Raw genomic sequence first — 16881 nt, 5'->3', positions numbered from 1 at the left:
CATCTGCGCCGCCATCTCCTCTTGTTTCTTCCTTGATTCTTCCACCTGGGCCTACAATATTTCATTGCAATGTTATAATGCAAAGCTAAAGTATAACAACAAACGAACGATGAATGGAAGAGAAAGAACCTGTAGAGCCTCCATCTGGAACTGTGCAGCGGTGGGTCGTGGCCGTATCGCCGAGCTTGAGTCCGTGCTCCTAGCTCGGATCTGGGAGAGAGTGGGAGTAGTGGCCGTGTCGAGGACGCCGTCGCCAATCCAATATCGGCCATGCTTCTTGCCTCCTCCCACCCTCATCACGATTTCTCCATCAATGTCCTCGGAGCTCGGATCGAAGTCTGGCCCGTGAACCTCCCTAGCTATCTTTGTATACTCGCTGACGCGGCTGTGTATGCTAGGGTGGCTGTACGCCTCGGATGGGTCGTCTGGGTTGAAATCTATATCGGCCGTCGCCTTGCCCTTTTTGGAGAGGACCCATGCCTTGAGCTGGGAGCAAGGTCGGCCATCATGTGACGCCGACTGCGGCAAAATAAAAAATCATTAAAAATTACGTAGAACTGAACGTTACAATAAATAATTGAAGTTTGTCGTGCAAGTCATGCAGTGAGTACTGGTACCAAACATGCATCTTGAAGTTTGTCTTTGTGGATCGGTCATATGTCCATACCCCTTCCTCCCAAGCACGGAGCAAATCATCAATCAGAGGCTCCATGTACACACTCATATTATTCCCCGGATGCTCTAGAATTATCAACGACAAGAATATATTATGTCGTTGAAATAGGACGTCGGGGGGGAGATTCAGGGGGATAACAAAAATGGGCCAACAGGTGTACGGGGCGGCCGCCATTCCATAAGGATTGAACCCATCAGTTGCCAACGCAACGCGTACGTTACGGGCCTCTAGAGCTTTTGCAGGATAAATCGCATCAAAGCTTTTCCAGGCTTCAGCATCGGATGGGTGTACCAGCTTCTCAGGATTATAGCGACGGCCATTTTTGTGCCATGTCATCTGTTTCGCGGATTCTTTAGTCATGAAAAGCCGTTGGATCCTCGGTATGAAAGGAAGATACCGTAGAACCTTCACAGGAATTGCGAGCTGCTTTTTCTGACCGTCACCACAGTCAACCTCCAGAAACCTAGACGATTCGCACTTCACACAGTATTTTGCTTCCGCATACTCTTTCCTAAATAAGATGCATCCCTTCGGGCAAACATGTATATGCTCGTATGGCATCTTAAGTGCACGAAGGAGTTTCTGTGCCTCATACATGCTCTTTGGCAAGATATGACCAACCGGGAGCAGGCTTCCAAAAACTGTCAACATAATATCAAACGCGTCTCGACTCAAACTAAATTGAGACTTCACAGCCTTTAGGCGTGCAATGGCATCTAGTTGGGAAACCTTGGTATGGCCGTGAAGGGGTTGCTGTGCCGCAGACAACATTTCGTAATAAGCCTTAGCGATAGCCTCTGGCTCCTCCTCCCTACGTGCTTCTTCGAAGTGTGCTTGATGGTAGTCATTTAACGTGTCTCCCACCCCGGCATCATCATCAAATTCCTCGATGCGTTGTCTCAGGACCTCCTCTCTCCCACGGTCAGATTCACCATGGTAGATCCACCTGGTGTAGTCTGACGTAAATCCGTTCTTCACAAGATGTTTGCCCATGTCTAGCTTGGTTTGCCGACGCATGTTTCCACATTTGCTGCACGGACACCAAGTCGATCGAGCTCCTTTGACACTTGCAAACGCCCGTTCCAAGAAAGCATCCGTCTTGTCAATCCATTCATTGGTCAACGTATTCTGACTACTGCGACCCGTGTACATCCACTGACGATCCTCCATCATCTACCATTTAAGCGAGTAATACAAAATTCACATTACATATACACGTTCCTATATTGTCTACTAGGTAAAGATAGGTCCTAATCCCACCCGAGAATGTGTAGGTGGGTATAGTATCCATGGTCTACTCCGACCCGAGATAAAATTTCGGCAGCACCTCCCCGCTGTTCTCCAAATACACGTCCTTGACAGGAGATTGTGTATCTGGAGAACAACAGGAAGGTGCTGCCGAAACTCTATCTCGAACCGGAATATACCATGGATACTAAACCCACCTACACATCCTCCGGCTGTCCAAAAAACGTGGACAATTCGAAACAGATACGATTATAGATATGCAAAGATCTGCATATTTCAAAACGTATCTCTTTCGAACGGGAGACGCCTAACTAGGTTACGTGATATACGAACATTATACGGAAAGAGAGGTGTAGCATGCCTCACCTTGCTATCCTGCAAAGTGACGAGTCGAGGACGGTCCTTGTAAGCCTCTCCTGCAACAAAAGAAACAGAGCACTATTTAAGTCAAAATTTTGGTAGCACCTCCCCTGCACGGGGAGGTTTCCAAAACCTGCAACATAATAAACGGCACGATAGCCGACAACCACAATCTCACCAAAGAGTTGGCACGATGGCCAACAACCACAACCACAACCAACCACACCTCTATTCTTTTCAACATTTTCTAATTTCCACTCTTCCTTCTTCTCTAATTTTCTAAATTCATGCCTCTAATTTCTAAAATAAATCCTACCACATCTCTAGTCTTTTCAACATTTTCTAATTTCTAATTTCATGCCTACTCTAATTTATGATGTGTAGCGGCATAGAAACTTACCGGAGGGGTGACGGAGGGGCGACGGCCACGAACAGAGAAGCGGGGGCGGCCGGGGGCCGGTGCGGCGGCCGGACGGGGGCGACCAGGGCCGGCCGGAGCGGACGCGGGGGGCCGGCACGGGCGGCCGGCCGGGGGCGGGCGCGGCCGCGCGTGGGCGGCCGGCGGCGGCGCGGGGGAGGCCGGGGGGCCGGCGGCCGGCGCCCGGGTCCCGGCGCGGGGCGGTGGCGGCGGCGCGGCCGGGCGGCGGCGGCGGCGGCGCGGGGCGTGTGCGTGTTGTGCCTGTGCCTGTCCGCGTGAGACGCTAAGTGTGGTGGGCGCCCGCTTTGCCGAGTGCTCCTGATCTAGCACTCGGCAAAGCCTTTGCCGAGTGCTCCTGATCTAGCACTCGGCAAAGCCTTTGCCGAGTGCTAGATCAGGAGCACTCGGCAAACAATTTTTTTTTTGTTTTAAATTTTTTTTTTCGGATTTCAAACTGCGGCTGACAGGTGGACCGTGGCGACGTTTGCCGAGTGTCCCAGGGTTGACACTCGGCAAATAGGCTCTTTGCCGAGTGCCATACCTTGACACTCGGCAAATAGGTACTATTATTTCATGTCCAAACTGGTTTTATTAATTAAAAGTATGTAAAGTTTGCAAAAACCTAGTCAAATTCACTAAACATTGCGTATTTCATTTTTTAAGTAATATTATTCCATTATTTCATGGATTTATAGCTCATATTAAATTTATATCTATTAAATTCATATACGTGCAATTAATGAATAAAAATTACCAAACGGATCCGAAAAATTCCCAAAATTTGACATGAACCAATCTATGTTCTCTATAGCCTATAAAAATAAATTGGGACTCAATGAAAAATTCAAGTATCGATTCGTCTCAAAATCTTACCGGATCCTTCCAACTTCTACGAATCCTCTCCGGAGATGCTTCGAATTCTAAACATCATATGTCAAAACTTGTGCGAAACCTTGTCAATTTTTTACCACAGCCTCTGCATATGAAATCATAACATCTTGCAAAATCTCGTGATTTTCAAACTTCGTTTGTATTTTTGAGAATTAAACAATCATCTGGCCACACGTTCGTAGTCGTGTTTCCTTAGCAAAATGTTCGAAATTTCTTTTCATTTTCTGGGTGAGACCTCAATTTGGACTCACTAACATGAATATGATTTTTCCACTCATATTATTCCATTATTCCAATCACCTGCAGTTCAAATTTGACTTAAATCAAAAAATTACTCTAAATAAAATTAATTGATTAAATATAGCAAACAGGTCAATAAATAGTCCACCTTCTACCATGCAGTGCCAAATGCCATACATGTGGAGTGTAAAAAGTTTGGAGGGTGGAGGAGGGAAAAAAAATTACTTTTGCCGAGTGTGTCAAAAAACACTCGGCAAACCCTAAAGTATGCCGAGTGTTCGCTCTAGCACTCGGCATACTAGCCACTTTACCGAGTGTCCCATCACGACACTCGGCAAACTAATAGGTTTGCCGAGTGTCCCATCACGACACTCGGCAAACTAGTAGCTTTGCCGAGTGTCGACGGGGGGCACTCGGCAAAGCCTAATGTCCGTCACGGCGGCAGCCCAGCGCGGCACGTGGAAGTCACGTGCTCAAGACTTTGCCGAGTGCCCCATCTTTGCCGAGTGCCCCGTGGGTGGTTGCCGAGTGTTTTTTTGGTGGCACTCGGCAAATCGTGTTTTCGCCGAGTGTATTATGTTTGCCGAGTGTTTCTAGGATTGCACTCGGCAAACCGCTCCTTCGCCGAGTGCCCGCAATAATACACTCGGCGAAGCAATTACACTCGGCAACTTTGAGGTTTCCCGTAGTGGTCACCTATTAGCTTCTTCCGTGGCATGGCAACGGCAATGGCGCGCCGCGCGCCGCGCGCCCACATGGCACTACGGCAGACGGCTCTGCCGCGACAGGCGACACCCATGATTCAGCAGCTAGCTAGGGTCAGGTTGCCATGTTTGGCAACGGGGTCACATGCATCCGCGGGCACGCACAAAAAGCACAAGGGGGCCTCGGCGGCAGTTGCCGCTCAGTGCTCACTGCTCAGATCAGAGTTTCCCACACAGAAAAGAGAAAACCACACGGCTTCCTTCGAGCTCACTCGCTTCCTGTTCCAGTTTCCAGGTAGTACCTGCTACCTCATCAAAAGCAAAGCAGCAAGCTAGCTAATCAGCAGGTCTCTCTCCACTGCAGCGCCTCCGCGCCATGCCAATGGAATAGCCTTTAATTTGGCATAGCGATCGACCGGCCGGTTCGCTCTTGTGTCTTCCCAGACGACCTTTACCATACTAGTCATAGTCTGCAACCTCACCGTCGCACATTCACACCATCTCGTCACCTGCAGCGGCACACATGATTCGGCGCGTCAGGTTACCGTGCATAGCATGCTTGGGGTCACATGCATGACCATGACCGCGGCACGGACAAAAAGCACAACGGCTCGGCCTGATCTCGCCCAGGGCGCTCCACAAAAGAGGGCACTCGGCTCGATCGCGCCGTGCTAGCTCACGCAGCAGTTTTAGTTCCGGCTTCCGTGCTAGCTAGCGAGTGAAAACCCCAGGCCTGTCGATTGCTCCCTCTCCCTCCCCTCCAATGTGCCTGCGTGCTAGCTCGACCGTCGCGTCGCGGCTCCCGGCCCCCACAAGGTCACAATGCCAAGGCTCCTCGGGTCCTCTGGCGACGGCGCGGCCGACGACGACTCCTTCTGGCTGGCGATGCTCTTCGGGGCCATGACCACGGCCTGGCTCGCCTCGGTCGCCGTCGTCCTCCTCCGCGCTCGACGGCGCGGCTGGCCGGGGGAGGTGGACGTCGAGGCGCCGCCGCTGGACCTGGAGATGGCCGTCGTCAGGGACGGCGCGGCGGCGGCCACAGCCGGCGGCGGCGGCGGCAGGCTGCTGCGGCGACGGCGCCAGGCGCTCTGGTGGCTATGAGCCTCTGGCTCCCTCTGAATCTTCTACTACAGTCGGCGTCGTCCTCCGTCCCGCGCATTACCGTGCGCCGAGGAGTTCCTAATTACTTCGAATAATCATGGTCTAGCCTCTAGCTAGTGGGTTAACCTTAGGTTGTCTGCTCGGTGTTAGCATTTCGTCAGGTGAACAAGATGATCGATCGAAGTGTGTTTGTTTGTTCAGGATGTGTTGTGTTTTGTCCGACAATGAGGGATGGGATGGGACGGTCTTGCCTCTATTTTATTTTATGGAACTCCCATTTGGTGTTTGGCTGAGGGGATGGTCCATTCTATTTCTGTGTTTGCTACGAGGGATCGAAAAAATAGGATGGATGGCATTTTTAACACCGTCAGCTGCAGTAACTCGTGGGTCCCCACATGTCATTACATGGTCCCACCTGTCATCGTCTGTGGCTTCTTTCTTTTTTCCGATTTATCCTATCTAGAGACGGACCGGCGGCGCGGCCCATGGCAGAGCTCTGCTCCCCTGGCCGGCGACGCGGTCGGCCGGCTTATCTCTCAAAGATGTTTTCCCCTTATCCTCTTTCTGTGCGGCCAGGAGCTCGCCAATCCGCACACGCCTCCAATCCTCCCCCGCACCTGTGCTTGACCACGTCGGCCCACAGCTCTGCTCCGTGCGTTGCCTGTAATTGGATTGGAGCTTAATGGTTTGACGGAGATTCATCAAAATCCCCGTGAAAATAGATGAGCAGAAGCTCATCAGGTTTCACAGCCAGAGCTCGCGTAGCTCATAAAAAAGAAGCTCGTGTCGTAGTTGGAGGAGCTCGCCCGTGCCCGCGGCGGAGCACGCGAACCCCTAGCCGCCCTCACCATCCCTGCCGTCCCTTCAAGCACCACGCGCGGAGCTCGGCCCCCGCCGCCCATGGCCACGCCGCCCATGGAGCTCGCCCCCGCCACCCTTGGACACCCGTGGAGCTCGCCACAGCTGGCCATGGCCACGCTGCTCGTGGAGCTCGCCCGAACCTGCCTTCAACTCGCACCGCGCCCGCCTCTCCTTGTGCCACGTGAGGGACGGAGCAAAACGGCTCGTGACTGGGGACCGAGGGGATGCCCCCGTCCGCTCATTTTTTGGGATGGAGTCGTCCCGAATATCGAGGTAATATTCCTCTTCAGGGATGAACCCATCCCACGTGACTCTGAACTAAACACCATGATAATAGGATCATCCCGTCCCATCTCACTTCGTCCCACCATCCAAACACATCCTCTGTGTTTGGTGCCTCTGTTATTTTTCTTCCAGTGCGGTCGATGTCAGCATTCTTGTTGTAGCTCTTCAGCAGGTAGTAAGAGCTCGGTTTGTCAAGCACTACTAGTTGTTGCTTGAATTTAAGCTAGCTAGAACTAGCTCGGTGAAATTAAACTATGGCCTCTGGTACTTTTACTGGTTCGTTGCTGTTAGTGAAACCTACATTTCTTCCAAACTATGAATGGTTAGCTACTGCTTGCTGCTACTGGCGCATGTGAATGGTCTTCCTTTTACGCACGTCACTCGTCACATGTATTACTGTATTAGAGTGTTTAGCATGGTAATTAACACTGTGAACTGCAACATTAGTTATGACAAGGTACGACGAAGTATATATACTCCACAGTAAACGCCGACGCCGTGTAGTGTAATGGATCATTCCATCCACAGTATGTACGTCGTCGTCGCAACTGGCGAGAGTAGTACTCGAATTCACTGTCCCTGCCTCGCCCAGTAAATCCCAACAATGATTGCAGTTGCAGCCTCAAAATTACCATAAACTAGATGCAAAATTCACATGAGCAGAGAGAAGTATGCCGGTGGAGAAGGTAAAAAAGGTCTCCCCATCAATCCAGATACAGTAATTGTTGTAGCTGCGGCACATCTCGCGCACGAAGAGGTCGACACGTAACGTACGCTCTCGATTGGATGCTCGGCACCTGCACAAGGCAGAAGCTAGCAGCTTTTGGCATGTTAGAGTATACTAGGCAACTCTCCGGATATGGTTAATTTAGAATTGATTGTAATCTCGGAATAACTTTCCTTATATCTAGAAGAGGCTACTTGCCCTCCAAACCATGTACTCCTATATAATCAATCCAAAGGGCTCAAGCAATATATCCACGCATTGTATACAATCTTACATGGTATCACGAGTCTAGGTTACATACTCTAAGCCTCCAGCTTCCGCTGCGCTCGCGCCACCCCCGGGGAGATCAATCTCCGTCGGGAGCAGCGCCCTCGTAGAATGCGCAGCCATTCCCTCTAATCCGTCATGCCGATCGTGGTCAAGTAGCAAGCAGATCACCCCTCCACTCCTCCAGGCCGCGGCGGCCCCCGGCGGTGGCCAGTGCGCCTCCCGACTGCAGCGGCCCTCGGCGACGGCGGCGGGTGCCCCTCCAGGCTGTGCCCCCGCGGCTCCTGGTCGCGCCACCGGCGGTGGAGGCATCACGGGAGAGAGGGAGTGAGGGGCGGCAGCTACTGGCTTGGACGGGTTGGGATTCTGCTACGAGCACCCGGTGCTCTACGTGAAGCTTCGTCCTATTGCTGCTGCTGTTTTTTCCTTTTTCCCGATCAGAGATCGGGTTGAGTCACCGTGCCGTCCCGTCGTCGCTTCATCGTCGACGCTCCCGAAGACGAGGCTGTCATTGCACCCTTCAGGCTGCTGCGGCAACGCTCGTGATCAAGCCATCCTCGTCAGCGACACCACCTTTTCAGGCGGTGGCGCCACCCATGCTGCTGGTCCTCGTCACGCTGGCTCTCGGTCCGAGTCCGTGCCTATTGTCACATGCTCGCGGACACCGCCACTAACGCTGCTGAAGGAAGATGCAATTGCGCTCTTTAGCTGCACCATCTACCATCGTGCTCGGCTCATCTTCCTGTTGTACCTGTCGACAAGAAGCTGCTGCTTTTGTGGATTCGGGCGCCTTCGCTGACGCTTCGGACCCACGTCCTCCTCCACGGTTTTGATCACGTCCACCTCGACCTTGACCACTTCGGCACTAAGGGGTTACCATCTGCTTGACAAGCCTCTTCGGCTCCCATTCCAGCCACAACATCTGCGACGCATCAACGGTTGCGACTGCGAGGGATGTCATCTCTTCGGCTTATTCTCCAATCTCATCGTTTGCGCCCTCCCGCTGTGACTGCCGGGGGATGTTAGAGTATATTAGGCAACTTCGGATATGGTTAGTTTAGGATTGATTGTAATCCCTGGATAACCTCCTTATTTCTAGGAGAGACTATTTGCCCTCCAAGTCATGTACTCCTATATAATCAGTCCAAGGGGCTCAAACAATATATCCCACGCAATCTTGCGTGGCACACACCGACCAACCCGTCCGGTTTCCTAGGAGCTAAACCCACGTCGCGTCCCTGCGACCCTGCCCGTACCGGCCGATGAGTCGTTAGACTCATGTGCAGGCGCGTCTGGGCGTTCGGCTCGCGCAGCAGCAAAACCCCAATCACAACCCAGCACTAGTTCGAGCTCGGTGGCCTGCGACGACGAGATCATCGCACGTGATCGACCCGCACCGCCGCACGCCAATGGCCGGCCTCCGCTTCGCCGTCCTCTTCGCAGCCACCAGCGCCGTCCTCCTCCTCGCCGCCTCGGCGACGTCGCGCTCGCCGGCGATGTACGTCGTCGGCGACCAGATGGGGTGGGCGGTGCCGCCGGGCGGCGCCACCGGCGCGCTCAACGAGTGGGCCGCGAGGCACCGCTTCCTCGTCGGCGACGTCTGGGTATGTGTTAGCCCCATCTCACGACGCTGAGCAGCTAGCCGCAAGCCCCTGTAGCTAGCGTTCTTGGTCCCGTGCGTGATCGGCGCGCGCGCTTGATCTGCGTCCTTCCAGATTTCAAGTACAGCAACGGCGACGCGGTGCTCCTGGTGCGCCCGGGCGACTACGAGTGGTGCAGCGCGGCGAGCCCGGTGAGCCGGTTCGCGGACGGCGGCGGCGGCGGCGGCGGCGGCACCAGGTTCACGCTCGGCCGCCCCGGGTTCTTCTACTTCATCAGCGGCGCGCCGGCGCGCTGCGAGGCGGGCCAGCGGATGGCCGTGCGCGTCGTCAACGCACGCCGGCGCTCGCTCACCAGCGGCGCCCCGACACCGGCGCCGACACCGGCTCCGGGGACCCTGACCTCCGACACCCCGCACCGACGGCCGCTGTCTCTCGCGCAGAAGCAGTTCGCGGCGGCGGCGATAGGGTTCGGGGCCGGATTTATCTTGACATATTTTATCGTATGGCTCTGTGTATGCTGCGGCGGCTAGAACTGCCGAGCACGGATTGTTTTCCCGTAGCACGCCAGCGCTAGCTTGCTGGTTGCAAACCTTCAACTTCTGACTTGCTTTTGGTAGCTGCTGTTCTTTGAGACCTCGGCAGAATTCTCTGAAATCCATCCTTTTCCCCCCACCTCCTTTGAATGAGTATGCAATGGGAATTGGCCATTGGGAACTACGTTTCTGCAATTTTGTGTTTAAAAGGCAGATTGTTATGATAATAATTCAGAGACAGACCACATTTCGAAAGAAACAAAGTGAAAAAAAAAAGACAGGCTAGTTTGAAGTGAACTCGTTCAGTGGTGGAGAAGTCACGTCACAAGATTGGGCCTTGGGTTGGATCTCTAGCTAGGTAACGGCTAGGGGTGTCGAACACCTTTAGTTTGCAAAAAGGGAGTGGGGATGAATTACCACTTTCTGAAAAGAGAATGAATTACCATTTATTTTCAAGCTAAGAGCGGAATCAATGAGGAGAGAAATCGATGTGTACGTTTGGCTAGGACAAATCGGTTCGGTTTGTTCGGTGTTGAAAAATTTCGGTGTTGCAGAATCAAGAACCGATCGGTGCATAGCAAAATCAAAAACCGACAATTTCGGTGTCGGTATTTTCGGTTCGGTGTTCGGCTTTTAACCGAAGTTCATGCCTTCCTCTCAGTCCTCACTAATCTTCACGACTTCACCACTGAAGCGAACGATGAAGCGAAAGGAAAGCTTACTCGCATGCGTGGGTGCCGCCGCTCCGCCTAGCTGCTGAGCACCGAGCGCCATCCGTCGTTGCTGATTTGCAGGATCTTGAAGCCGGGAAGTCGGCCCTCGCCTCCGTCGCCGCCGTCACCGAGCCTGAGGACGACCGCGCCGCCGGCGAGGGATACGAGGGGATAAGGCAACGGGAGAGATGGCTGACGGTGGACTTCAAGGCTCTGGGCCTCTAGCTGCTCGCGTGTGTGTATGCTTGTGTGTGTGCCTGCCTGCTCATGTATGTACGCTTGTGGGCTGAGCCTTTGGGCCAAGGTATAGTGGGCTGACCTGAAGTGGAGGTGGGCTAATACAGGAGAGAAAAGGAGTGATCGGTTTTACGGTTGTTCGGTTCCGTCGGAGGTGAATACCGACGCCGAAGCCGACGTCCGAGATTCCTAAAATCGGAAACCGACACCGAACCGAAAAACCGAAAACGGTTCGGTTCGGTTCGGTTTTCAGGGTTCGGTAAAAAAGTGCCCACCCCTAGCTACTAAGCTACAGAGCTTGCATGTCACAACAAGTGAAAACAACGGAGCAAAGGGCCAGCGGCCAGCCAAAGCGCTCGTGCCCCTGTTCTTCCAATCCCAGTTCTTGCGCTAGGCGGTGTAGATGCACGCCTACGAGCATTCCAGCGCCATTTTGGCAGTGCAAAACTTAAAGACCCTGCGAGTGTAAGTGTGGATCGAGCAGCATTCCACGATCGATGCAAAACAATTCGATCGCCCAGATGAAATAGCGACAAGTACTGTGCTAGCATGTCCAATAACATGTTACTAGACGGTGCAGTATATAGTGATCTAGCCAAAGTTACGCATCGAGTTCTAGCAGCATTTTTTTTTGGTTTTAAGACTAACTCTAGACGCCACAGTCAGCATGATTTATGTGTCCGTAGTGTCGAGGATTCACAGTCGCTGCTCATGGCCGCAAGCAATGCAACCTAGAAATGGACATGACGCTGCGACGTGTTACATGGTGCAGTGCACCTCCTGTATAACGAGCCGAATTACTCTGTCAGGGCATCAGGCTATGATCCATTTTATGTTGGTTAAGTCAACGACTGCGGTCTGAAAATGACCACACTGACAGACTGTACATCTCAAATCGATACAATGGGTGGGTGCTCGCCACGCATTAGGGGTGCTTTTACTACCGGAAAGCTGAGCATTCGTCCAACGCATTAGTATCGAACGTCGTGCGTTAGTACCGGTCGTCACGTACAGTACCACATGAGCCTCTCTAGTACCAATTTGGAGCTTCAGCCGGTACTAAATAGTGGCATGGGGACCAGGTGACCAACGGCTAGATTCTCCTGAAAGCCATTTAATACCGGCTGGTAGCTTCAACCGGTATTAAATAGTGTTCACACACATGTGTACCAGCTGTTAGCTTCAGCCGGTAGTAAATGTCATAATTTAGTACCGGCTAGAGCCACCAACCGGTACTAATGTACAAACTATAAAATAAGCTGGCAACCTAGGGAAGGTGCTGCCTATTTTTCCCACGATTTGGCGCGATTTCACTCTTCCAACTATTCTAAAGGTTAGGAACTGCATCCTCCCTTCTCTCATAATTAGTATTTTATGTTTTATGCTTTGTAGCTAGAGAAATTTGTGCTTTTTTAGAGTGAAGATGAATGGAGAGTTTTTCAATTTATACATGCATGTAGAATGTAAATTTTTTACTTATGAAAGTCCGTTCGATATTGAGAAATTCGTATCGGATGTTGACAAATATGTGTTGTGTTAATTACTTTTGTTGCTTTACATAAATAACATAGTTGACCTCAAGCTAACGACGATTCGGGATAAAGGGAGTTGCTGCCGAAATTCCCCACAAAGTTTGTAGGGATTTAATTTGCTCATCGAAAGTGGTCCATATATAAAAGGTCAGCAATATTTTTTAGAAAGTGTTTTTTTACATTTGTTGCTTTACAAATGGAGAAGTAAATTAAAAACTTTTTGCAGATGGATCGGCAATGGATGTACGGTGACTGGTGCTTCATGCCGTTCATTAATGGCCTAAAGACTTTTCTCAAAGCGGCAGAGGCCAACAAGTCGCGGAAGGGTTTCATGTGCTGTCCATGTAGAATGTGCAAAAATAACAAGGATTACTCTAATAGAAAAACTCTACACAGCCACATATTTAGTTGGGATTTCATGGATAACGATATTCTTTGGACGAAGCATGGCGAAAGAGGAGTTGTAATAGAAGACGGTGAAGAAGTTGATGATAACAACATTCCAGCTGACTTGGCTGAAGGTGGTGCCTTTGCAGATTTGGAAATGGGCGAGGCTAAAGAACATTTTGCAGAAGATGAACCAGCTGACGAACTAGGTTAGGTGTTGCTTGATGCAAAGAAAGACTCCAAAAATGTGAAGGAGACAAAGAAATTTGAGAAGATGTTGGAGGATCACAAAAAGTTGTTGTACCCCCATTGCAAACAAGACCACAAAAAGTTGGGTAGCACATTAGAATTGATGCAGTGGAAGGCAGCAAATGGTGTGACCGATATGGGATTTGGGGAGCTATTGAGAATCGTAAAGAATATGCTTCCCGAGGGTAACGAACTGCCCTCAACCACATATGAAGCAAAAAAGGTTGTTTGCCTTCTAGGATTGGATGCACAGAAGATACACGCTTGTCCTAATGATTGTATCTTTTATCACGGCGAGAAATATGAGAAATTGGATGCTTGTCCAGTTTGCGAGGCATTGCGGTATAAGATCAAGCGAAATGACCCTGGTGATGTTGACGGGCAGCCTGTCAAGAAGAGAGTTCCAGCAAAGGTGATGTGGTATTTCCCTGTAATACCACGTTTGAAGCGCTTATTCAAAAACAAGGCGCACGATAAGTTGATGCAATGGCACAAAGAAGAACGTAAGCAAGATGAGAAGTTGAGACACCCCACAGATGGTTCCTAGTGGCGAAACGTTGATAAAGAATTTCCAGACTTTGAGAAGGACACAAAGAACATAAGGTTTGGTTTAAACACTGATGGAATGAATCCATTTGGTGAGTTTGGTAGTGCTCGTAGTACATGGCCTGTGACCCTATGTATCTTCAACCTTCGTTCTTGGTTGTGCATGAAGCGCAAGTTCATCATGATGCCAATCCTTATCCAAGGCCCAAAACAACCTGGCAACGACATTGACATGTACCTAAGACCGTTGGTTGATGAAATTTTACTACTCTGGAAGGAAGAAGGTATACCTTTGTGGGATGAGGACAAACAAGAGACTTTCATTCTCAAAGGATTGCTTTTTGTAACCATCAATAATTGGCCTGCACTTAGTAACCTATCGAGACAGACGAACAAGGGATATTGGACGTGCACTCATTGTCTGGATGAAACCGATAGCATGTATTTGAAACACTGTCGGAAGGTGGTGTATATGGGTCATTGTCGATTTCTTCCTGCGAATCACCCTTTAAGAAAGAAAGGAAAGCATTTTAAAGGGGAGCCCGACACTCGTGCTAAGCCTTTGCACCGTAACGAAAGCGTGTATTTTTTATGATAAAGAATGTGAAGGTAGTCTTTGGTAAGAATTCCGGTAGCCAACCTGTTCGGAACGATGATAACGGACGTGCAGCCATGTGGAAGAAGAAGCCTATATTCTAGGAGCTACCTTATTAGGAAATTGTAGAGATCTGCAACACAGTTGATGTGATGCACCTGACAAAGAATCTTTGCATGAACCTGCTAGGCTTCCTCAGTGTTTATGGGGTGCCAAAGGATACATTGGAAGCAAGGCAGGACTTGAAACGTACGGAACAACGAGAGTACCTACATCCAGAAAAGAGAGAGAATGGACAACACTATTTATGTCCTGCTAGCTACACTCTTAGCAAAGAGAAAAAAGAAAGCATGTTTGTTTGCTTGAATAGTATGAAGGTCCCGTCCACGTAGTCCTCTAATATATAGGAAATAATAAATATGAAAGAGAAGAAATTCACAAATCTAAAGTCACATGACTGTTATGTCCTGCTATGTCCTGATGACATAGTTGCTTCCGATTGCACTGAGGGGTATTCTACCAGAGAATGTGAGATTGGCAACCATAAAGCTATGTGCGTTCATGAATGAAATTTCGCAGAAGGCCATCGATTCAAACAATCTAATAAACCTATAGAATGACGTGGTCCAATGTCTTGTTAGTTTTGAAATGGTCTTTCCACCTTGCTTCTTTAATACTATGACTCATCTCTTGGTTCACCTTGTTAAAGAGATAACCATTCTGGGTCCAGTATACCTACACAATATGTGACCTTTCGAGAGGTTCATATCGATCCTAAAGAAGTACGTTCGCAATCGTGCCCGTCCAGAAAGAAGCATCACCAAGGGATATGGAACAGAAGAGGTTATGTAGTTTTGTGTTGACTTTATTGATGGATTTAGTCCGATAGGGGTCCCCGTGTCACGACATGAGGGCCATATGAAGGGAAAGGATACACTTGGAAAGAAAGCTAACATGAACATACATGAGACTGAAATCCGGAAAGCAAACTTCACAGTGCTGCAGAATTCATCCTTGGTGGCTCCATATATGGAGGAGCACAAAGATATTGTACGGTTTGAAAATCCGAGGAAGTCTGAGGCATGGATTATACAACATCACATAGATACTTTCGCAACATGGATCCAACAACACCTCATGGGTAACGAGACGATTGATGAACAACTTCAATGGTTGTCTAGGGGACCATCTGTCTCAATATTGCATTACTAAGGGTATGAGATAAATGGGTATCCATTTTATACGAGAGCCCAAGATCAAAAGAGTACCAACCAAAATAGTGGTGTTCGTATAATTGCAATAGACAATAATGGAAATAAGGACAATTACTATGGTCTCATAGAGGATATTTGGGAACTTGATTATGGACCTTTGAAGGTCCCTCTGTTTTGCTGCCAATGTGTTGCTGAAGGAGGTGTAACAAAAGACCGTTATGGGATGATAATAGTGGATATCAACGAGATTGGATATAGAGATGAACCATTCATCCTAGCCAAGGATGTGAGTCAGGTTTTCTATGTGAAGGACATGTCAAGCAAACCAAAGACGAAGGCTGGTAAAAAGTCAGAAGATGAGCCAAAACGCCACATAGTTCTGCTAGGGAAAAGAAAAATCGTTGGAGTTGAGGACATTTCGGACAAGTCAGAAGATTTTGATTAGTTTGATGACCATCCTCCATTCTCAGTTCACATTGATCCCAGCATCTTATTATCCAAAGAAGACGCTCTGTACTTATGCCGCGATCATGACCAAGGGACGTTCGTCAAGAAGAAGATTATCAATGTTCCCATTAAATAATGATGAGTTGCTTTAGAACTTTAATATTATGTGGTATTATGTGGTCATGTGATGAACTATGTAATGTATTTTGTACAATTCAAACAATTATGTGGTATTTCTCTTGATTAATGATACTATTTTGGCTCATCAAAAGTCTAGAAACATTAAATTAGAGGCAATTATACAAATACATTGTATATTGATGGCATAATTATCAAATTTATTATAGGTAATATTTCTTAATATTTTTGCATGTTCAAAATAGTAGTTTTTTCCTTTTTTATGGATACCAGCAGTATGGAAACATTTCATATCCTATTAGTAATTAAAAACTTCTAATTTTACTATATAAATATATTGTTGTATGGTGTAGAGATAATCAACAGTAAGGTATAAAATATTTTTCAATTATTTTTCCTAAGTTTACTCCATTTATTAAGCATAAAACTAATATAACAACAATTTTATAAATAAGAAAAGAAAATAGAATGCTGACGGGAAATGAAATGCTGGGGAAGATTAGTACCGGGCGGAGGCTTTGCTCGGTACTAAATTTCCCCAGTTTCGCCTCCCGCCATTTTGGCCAAATTAATACCGCGCAGTGGCCTTGCCTGGTACTAAATGACACAATTTAGTATCGGGCAGCAGCTTTGCCCGGTATTAAAAGCCATTTTGTACCGGGCAAGGCCTCCGCCCGGTACTAGTCTAGCCTAACCTACATAAATCCCACACGTCGTCTTCTCCAACACTTAGCCGCTCACTCGTTCCTCTCCAAATCCTGCCGCCACTCCGCCGCCCTTGCCGTCATCGTCCACCGTCGCCTGCCGTCCCGGCTCCTCCTCGATGTCCGGCCGCGCCCGGCGATCCACAACATTGAGGCGCACTACGCCCCGCCACACAGAGCTCTCCTTCTTGACTTCCACACCATCCG

At 49.4% G+C, this 16881-nt stretch overlaps 1 protein-coding gene and 1 pseudogene across 1 annotated transcript; one reads left to right on the top strand and one right to left on the bottom strand.

The window, feature by feature from the left end:
* Window positions 1-8829: 8829 nt before the first annotated feature.
* Window positions 8830-10849, bottom strand: LOC140222000 (uncharacterized). Its single transcript, XM_072291968.1, has 2 exons — window positions 10635-10849; window positions 8830-10101 (listed from the first exon to the last, which is right to left on the bottom strand). Exons 1-2 carry the CDS (start codon window positions 10638-10640, stop codon window positions 9106-9108), a joined length of 1002 nt encoding a protein of 333 aa, XP_072148069.1. The 5' UTR covers window positions 10641-10849; the 3' UTR covers window positions 8830-9105.
* Window positions 10850-12631: 1782 nt separating this feature from the next.
* On the top strand, window positions 12632-15968 carry LOC117844289 (uncharacterized; annotated as a pseudogene).
* The last annotated feature ends 913 nt before the right edge of the window (window positions 15969-16881 follow it).

This window comes from Setaria viridis, chromosome 2, assembly GCF_005286985.2.
Source record: "Setaria viridis chromosome 2, Setaria_viridis_v4.0, whole genome shotgun sequence".
Classification (NCBI taxonomy): Eukaryota; Viridiplantae; Streptophyta; class Magnoliopsida; order Poales; family Poaceae; genus Setaria; species Setaria viridis.
The sequence above is the reverse complement of the archived record's forward strand: the minus strand, read 5'-3'. Positions and strand labels throughout refer to the sequence as shown.